We start from the raw sequence: 8630 nt of genomic DNA, 5'->3' as shown, positions 1-8630 counted from the left end.
GGTGCTGAAGAGCTGCAAGAGGTTGAGGTGAGGGTCCCTTCCACTTCGTGTCACGTTGTGCAGTTACTGCAATGTTCATTTCCTTACCAAGTCTGTCAGAAATTTTTTTCCACACTAACTTTTTAACACATTTCTGGAATTCCTGATCAAATTCTTCAACCAATGCGATTAAGAAACTGGTATTACTGTACGTCCATATTTTCAATGTATCTGAAAAAGATCATTTTCTGGTGAAGATTTAACTCATTTAACTGTAAATTATATATTAATTAATTATTGGAAAATAATAATTTTTTACTAAAATAACGTTTGTATTAGTTTATACTGACCACTTTTATTTGGAGTGACATTACTACCTTCACTATTTTCTTGGGGATTTACCTCACTCTCCATTGCAACAATTTCATATAAGTTAGCTAAAATAACACAACAATTTATTATAAAATAATTTTTCTAAAAATCATATGTATCGCATTTTATTGTCTCCTTTACTTACTTTTGGGATTTAAATGCAAAAGTGTACCGTCTTCTAATTGTACTAATTCCATTGTCTTCGCACAGCATAAGATAATCGCAAAAATGATAATATATCAGTCATAAACATATGAGTAACTAAATTTGTAAATTTGTTTAGTCTAATGGTCATAAATAAAAGGAAAACTTTATAGGTTAGGAAAGTATCTGCAATCACAAAACGTTCGGATATTAACAAGGAATACGAGACCTTTTGTGTCACGTGACAAAAAATCTGCGAAACTTTCCTCTGCTCCGTTAGGTAGAAACCGAACGCGGCCACGCTACGCCCTACGTCCAAATTTTCAGAACCAACTTGACCACGTTTTTATTTGAACGCTCGTTATAATCCTATCGAGATGATAGTTTTTGTTTTGTAGGATGTAATTGATGGTGGTATAGGTATAAACTAAAATATTTTTCGATATTATANTCGAAAGTTATTGGAGAAATTTTTTTTATATTTTTTAACGCCCTGTAGCTTGGAAAAGAAAACCCGTAGAGCATAACTTCATATGACAAAAATTTATTTTTTAAACTAAAGAATCCACCGATTAATTTATTCTCAACCTTTACGTTACACCCTCTATAACGTTTTGACAAAACACGAAAAATATATGCAAACTAATATGTGTTGTATAAATTTCATTCGTATATATTATATTTAGTTCGCTCAAATTAGTTTATGCAAGGTTGGTACTACAACAAAACTACCGTGTATAAGCATAGGATTCCCTCTCGCACCGCCTGCCCCGCAAAAGATGTATCGAACATCCTTAAAAATATACTTATATAATCCTATCGAGATTATAGTTTTTGTTTTGTAGGATGTAATTGATGGTGGTATAGGTACAAACTAAAATATTTTTCGATATTATATCAGCAAAATGGACAAGAGAAATATGGCAATCCGAGGATATTTAGTGACAAATTTGACAAATTACCGTATATAACTGAATATTCCTCATTACAGAGCTTGCTGTAATCCAATCCACATTATAATCGTATCGTATGAGTACACTATCAATTTATTAATGATGATAGATTCCCATATTCTTTAACCAAATAGACTGGTAATTTTCTGTATTAAACGATTCTGAAAAATATTACTTCACATATGTAATATTCGTTTATTTCATTCGTTCAAGTGTTTGATTAATTTTTCTTGTTTGAAGACAAAATATTTATACAGAGTATAAGTAAAATACTTGGCAAAACGGATTTTGTGTTTTAAATTAACAAAAAGTTCTTGTGCCTTCATTTCGTAATACAGGATGTTTTAGTTAAAAAAAATCGTATTTTCCAGTTACTGGAAAGTAATTTAATTCAAATCTGGAATACAACTTTAGTTTTTGATTGTCCACAAGCATATGTACCGGATACAATTCTCTTTATATTACAATCTACTTCTTTGCTATATAGATATTTGAATGGGACAGAATGTAGACTGTAATGTATGAACCCTACCTTCCATGTTACGCATATGTATTATATCGTTAATATTAAAATAAGATGTATTCCTTAGTAATTAGGTATTGATTTAAGTATGTGTACTAAAATAAGTAAACAAGGGATGCTCCGGAAGTAAGCAACAATAACAATTATTACTGATTCTCATTGTCTATTGCCATTAAGAATCGATAAACTATTTATTCAACTAGTTATCTACTATTGATGCTTGCATCTTGGAGACTAATTGTCCGAACGTTAATTACATTTATATTTTCATTCAAACAAAAGTGTATAAAGATCCAGTGCATTTCTTTTAAAAAGGAAACCCATTACAAGATACATAAAAAGTTTTGCGGAAGATCATAACATGCAAACAGAAAAAGAATTGACAATCAATTTAAATAGATATGGACGAAAAAAGGATATACAGAATTTTCGTTTTTTTTCATTTGTTCGATTTCCAGTTTGGCCGGAAGTCAATTCCATGAGTACTTATTTTTAACTAACCTCGTACATTTTGTATAGAATTTTTCATTATGAATATGTCACAAATTTTGTAATTTTATATCTGAAATAATCAAAATTAGAATTATTCACATATACCGGCGAAAAATTTCCAATGAAATAAAAAATTAGACAAAAATACTGAATGTCTTTTTCTGAAAAAAATCAGATTTTTGGTAGTATTTTCTAAAAAATGATGTTCATATGTCTACGTTTTGAGTCATTTAAATACCTTCATAGTAAAGAAGTAAATTGCAATGAAAAGAGAATAATTGTGGATCACCCTCTGCATGTTATGTTTTTTACATACCTACAGGAACTTAGTTTCAGGCGCGACTTAGTAATGTTTGCTTACAATTTATTTTCTTCCAAGATATCTCAAATTAGACCGTTTTCGAGCAAGCGAAAATGAAAGAGAAAAATTAATAATTTTAATGTGACATATTTTAATCGTGTCAAGAAACGGGCACCTACACTAGTCACAACAAGTATTAATTGATTTATTCAATTTGCAGTTCCCCCAATGCTATCGATCCCCAATCAACTAGAGGGCGCCTACATCGGCCAGGACGTCACCCTGGAGTGTAGAACAGAGGCTTTCCCCACCTCCATCAACTACTGGACCACCGAGAGAGGCGACATGATTATCTCAGGTAGTAGTATCAGTCGGATATTAAGCGAAACCAATTTTCAGTTTACTTACCTTATAATTTTTTCAACTTGTAAAATGATTTTAAAATCCTATTCATCGTTTCTTTCCTCATATGGTATATATCAGTTTTTGCTAGGTTTCGAAATGCAATTACCTTTAGACTAGAGGGATTTATAGATGATCAAGTTGCCTGCACGTAATTCTATATACGTATTTCGCAGGGCTCCCAAAGAAAAATATGTCGTTATTGTAGTAGGGGTCGGTCACAATCTCTGACTCGATTCAAATTCATGGCTGTCCATTTTAAAATTTGCATACTGAAATTAGGTTACGGCCTGTTAAAGGTACATACATATAATAACCAGTGGTGGTGTAAACTTAATTATTAACAATAATTTCAACTGGATTCGTATATGTATATAAAATTATATATGGTACGGCATAAATATTTCAGCGCCGAATTTGTCGATATCCAATTTCACAATTCGGTTTAGTACCACATAATAATTATATTGTGTATGCACATATTTACGCTGGCATGCCACAGTTGTGATTGCTTCTGTTTCATACGACTATTTATCCATATTTGAAAGTTCAAGCTAAATAATTGAGTAAGGAAAATTTGTAAAGCATTTTATGAGTTCGATATTAAAAATAGATATCCTCGCGTAAACTTTTACACAGTCAAAGAATTATTATTTATTTATTACAGTACAGTACATTTTTTTCGTGTATGATCAATTTTGAATATCATGCATTTGATACCAACTTCTAAGAACTGACGTGGGTAATAGTTACTACTGTACCTTGTTTTACGACAAAGATAAAGAGTGGAAATGATAGAAAACGAATCTAAAACAGTGTATGTTGATGAATATTGTATTGTTGCGGCTACTTATCTGGAACATACAATTATTTCATCATGAATTTATTACCATCAATAGATTGACGATTTTGTATATTACACATGACAATTAATTCAGTCAAAACATGTATCAGCATCTTTGGCTGTAAAACTACTATTAAAAGTATAAGAATCTTATGTGAGAAAACATCTAACATATTTTTTTGGGTATTTTTTCAGTATTTTTTAACAATAAGCAACGGAGTTTTTGGGAAAATGAATATTTATCATCTAGGTATAATCTTGCCATTAACCTGCATGCCCGTAAAATACGGCTATTAAACTTGTACATATTTATACGGTTGGCTTTTAAACAATTTAAATAATTGATGGAATGTCAGGTTTGATGTGGATATCACGTCCTGAAAGTTAAAAATACCCCTTCAGTCACAAAATTCGATACCTACGCAAGAGGGGTCTGAAAGGATTCAGTTTAGTATTTTATTCATATTTTCAACATTCGTCAAGATACATTTATCAGTATATTTTGTTTCTATTTTCACATAATTGGGTAGCTCTTTAACTAGACAATAGGTTAAAAGTATGTGACCCGAGTTTTTCTTTTTCACTTTTGACCTCGTTTAAGTCTTAATAAAAATTTGACTTTACGTTATTAGACCATTAAACGAAAATTTCAAATCCGGCGCTGAATGTACTGGCTTTTTAAATATTTTAGTCTATTGTAATGATAAGATGCGCGCGTCAGCATGATTGCGTTCGCATTTTTATAAGCAACGGAATGGAAAATAAAAAATTCGATCTCGCATTATTTTGGCTCAGTTTTGAATTTTTACGATCCACTGCTTCCACCCCATACAACGAAGTATCGACTCTATCTCAGTACTGCATTCAAAATACAACGTGGTTAGTGTAAAAGTAAGGCGTATTCGTAGTGCTCGTCATATCCGAATAAGCAAATATAACTGACCATCAAAGCATACGCTACAGGAATATCTGAACTGCTTCAAAACACAATGGATATGGCATAGCCTACCAAAATAGGTCCTCGGTTGCTGAACAAAGACTGTTTTTACTGTGTCCAAATGTGCAGATAGAATCAGGGTTCTGTAAACTAAATAACTTTTTTCTTCAAGCGTATAATAATACTTATATTATATAGTGCAACACCTCCTTTAGAAGCAACCTATTGTTTAACTAGTACAAATATTTTTCATTTTTTAACTAGTAAAAAAATGTAACAATGTGTAGGTAAGTATCCTAGCAACGAATTAAAGATTCAAGAAGCTTTGACGTTTCATTAAGTGTCAGTTGAAATTTGATGTCGCGTCGGGTCGTTTTTAAAATGTCTGAAGAAATGCAGTGCACACCACCAGAATTACTGGAAATTGCAAATACATCAGTGGCAACACTTATACCAACAAAGTCGAGAAAAATTTATGAAAATGCTTATGATAAATTCATAAATTGGGCAAAAGAAAATAATGCACATATTTATTCAGAAAATGTGATGATAGCATATTTTACAAGATTATCCAGAACACTGAAAAGTTCAACTTTATGGGCGCAATATTCAATGGTAAAATCTAAATTAAACATAGAACACAATGTAAATATTGAGAAATATTCAAAATTAATTACATTTTTGAAACGACAAGGTGAAAATTATAAACCAAAAAAGTCGAAAGTTTTGTCTAAAAAAGAATTTGACGAATTCCTGAATAAAGCACCTGATGATAAATATTTAGCAACCAAGGTATGTACTTTTTAAATTATAGGTAGATATATATTTAACCTTTTTATATTTGTAATACAAAATTTTGTTATAATTTGTAAACTTCAAGTTATTTTATAGTATCCATTACGAGAATAATAAACAATTTTCGGAAATAAAGATAGCTCATTGGAAGAATGTTGTAAAAACTCATAAATATAGATGTCTTAAAATTACGTCATGTTTTAGAATTTCCTTGCATTTTCCAACTTTTTTTATTGTTACAAAATTAATAATTCTATATTTTTTAGGTTGCACTAATATTTGGAGTCACAGGAGCTTGTAGATGCGATGAACTCATTCAAGTAAAAGTTAATGATGTAAAAGATTTGGGAAATATAATATTAGTAAATATTCCCAATACAAAAACTAAAAAACATCGTTCATTTACCATAATTGGAGAGTTTTATTTAAATTTATACAGAAAATATGCTACTCTTCGGCCAAAAGACATAACTTTTGATAGATTTTTTATTAAATATCAAAATGGCCATTGTCATCGTGTTGTAATGGGCATACATAAAATTTCAAAAGTGCCAAAAGATGTTGCATCATTTTTAAGGTTGCCAAATCCACATGAATATACGGGGCATTGCCTTAGAAGAACCTCGGCAACTATCTTAGTTGATAATGGTGGAGACATTACAACCCTAAAGCGACATGGTGGATGGAAATCTACCAGCGTCGCTGAAGGATACATTGAAGATTCTGTAAACAATAAGAAACAGATAGCGATGAAAATATTAAACCCATTAGAGTATAATGAACCAAGTACATCAAGCGAAACTGTAAATATTGATCCTGAAAATAATTTAATCGAAGACTTTTCTGTTAATAATGGTACAATTGTTAACACTGAAACTGAGAACCTTATTACAAGTAACGTATTCAACGACAGAACTGTAAACTTTGAAAAAAAGACAGCCAGCAGCGCTTTAAATATCAACAACTGTACCATACAAAATTGCACATTTAATATTCATGTTAATAAATAAAGTTTGATGATAGACATGTAGGTAATTTAGATGTTTATTCGTTTAATTCAAATTAAAGAAAAATAATTGTTACATTTGTTTTTTTATTCATGAATAAAGTGGTTAAAACTGTCATGTTTAATTAATCAATAAAATGTATAAAATGTATAAAATAAATAGTATTACCTACCTACTGATTTTATTTTGTGCTGAGATTGAACATCGCGTTATCCGCTATAAATTTTCAAAATTAGTAATTTTTTATATTCACGCTTGAAGAAAAAATAGTATATGTCACTCGGAGTGGAAGGCTCATTATGTGTTTTGCCCAATTTGCTCAGCCTCGGCTAACGCCTCGGCGAGCAAACTTTTGGGCTCAACACATAATGATCGTCTTCTACTCCTAGTAACATAATATACTATTACTTGTATTAGACGACTTTGAGGTACTGTAAGTACTAAGTGGGTTCACATATTAACTAAATTTTTAATCTAATTTATCTGGCTAAGAACACTCATCCCCAACAAGTTAATTTACATATTAAAAAATCCACACAAACACAGATATCTATTATGTCAGACTTTCGTGCGATATTGTTTAAAAATATAGAAATAGTGATAATATTACTTACAATTTATAAATATTTTTCACGTCTTCAAACAACATTATAGCACTATCTGAAACTGGATCGTGCTAAATTATATGGATTTTCAAGATTATTTTTTTCGTGTACGCACATATGACACCTTTATAAAAGTTTTTTAAACCATGATGGGCTGTAACTTTAAGTGGGGGTCAGATTTTAGAGGTAATAGTAAGCGTTACCCTGTATACCAATGGCATTTTGGCATTTTGTTGCATTTTTATTTTAGTTTGTGCAATGTGTTTGTGTAGTGTATGTGTATAACCTGAGTTAATTATTTCAGTGTTTAGTGACGGTACATACAGCAAATTTTTGAGTTTTTCGTTTTTAAGTATTTGTGATATAGGTATTATGAAAAACATGTACCTATACGAATCAAGATAGAGTTGAGAAACTACTTTTTGTAAGGAGAAAAGGATATTGTTGCAAGAAGACGATATCAGATGGATGATTCGCACCTATAAGTATGGAATAAGAAAATTTTTGTAAGATTGCTTCATTCAACATTTATGAGATTTTGGGAGCTTGAACGCCAATATCCTAATGTTGGACGCGAACAAACTGAGAGAGTGAGAAACTTGAAAAAAATTTAAACGCCGTGGAGGAAGATACCAATACTCGAAAATTAGCCACAAGATTTCAAGTATGTCATATGCTGTAAAAATCTGGTGAGTAAAAAGATAATTTACTTATTTTTGTGAATTTTATTTATTATTATTTATTTACTACTAGTTGACTTTTCTATTAGATTATTTGTTATGTACCTACCTACTTAGTGGAGTCAAGATAGATTTTGACTTCGCAAAAATTATGGGAAGAGAGAACTTTTTATTTTTCGCTTTGTAAAGTTGTCAGAAACAACATATAAAAAGTTGCCAACTGTAGAGTGTACGCTAAATTGTTTATTTAACAAATTAGTTGCAAAATTACAGTTTTTGCAAAATATATAAAAAAATATAATTTAAAAGAAAAATTAACTGCGCCATTCGAAAGAACAGGAAATTTTACATAGAAAATGTTAATAAATTTTTTTTTCTTAAATGCGAATTGAAGGCTGTAGAATTTTTTTTCTAACGTACGAAAAATGAGAACGGCGGCCCACAAGTATAGCTCTCGAAGTGCGCGCGGGCCCGAGCGCGCTACACTAAATTTGTTATAACTTTTGATCTAATTGATCAAATCGACCTCACAAAAATTTAAATGAAAGAAGAGTCATCCGGCTATCAAAATTTTATGTCTTTAAACTTGAGAAAAA

The 8630-nt window shown here is 30.7% G+C and overlaps 1 protein-coding gene across 4 annotated transcripts in view; it reads left to right on the top strand.

Annotated features, from left to right (window-relative positions):
* Nucleotides 1-8630, top strand: part of LOC108903516 (neurotrimin-like) — a 149481-nt gene that overhangs the window by 116006 nt on the left and 24845 nt on the right. For 3 of the 4 annotated variants that reach the window (XM_018705735.2, XM_018705736.2, XM_018705733.2), the window contains one exon: nt 2985-3125. In XM_018705735.2, coding sequence (XP_018561251.1) covers nt 2985-3125 — 141 coding nt within the window. The remainder of the gene's footprint in view (nt 1-2984; nt 3126-8630) is intronic. The other variant, XM_018705734.2, reaches the window with a different exon arrangement.

The sequence above is a fragment of the Anoplophora glabripennis genome, unplaced genomic scaffold (genome assembly GCF_000390285.2).
Source record: "Anoplophora glabripennis isolate ALB-LARVAE unplaced genomic scaffold, Agla_2.0 scaffold163, whole genome shotgun sequence".
Taxonomy (NCBI): Eukaryota; Metazoa; Arthropoda; class Insecta; order Coleoptera; family Cerambycidae; genus Anoplophora; species Anoplophora glabripennis.
This window is presented reverse-complemented; position numbering and strand designations above follow the sequence as displayed.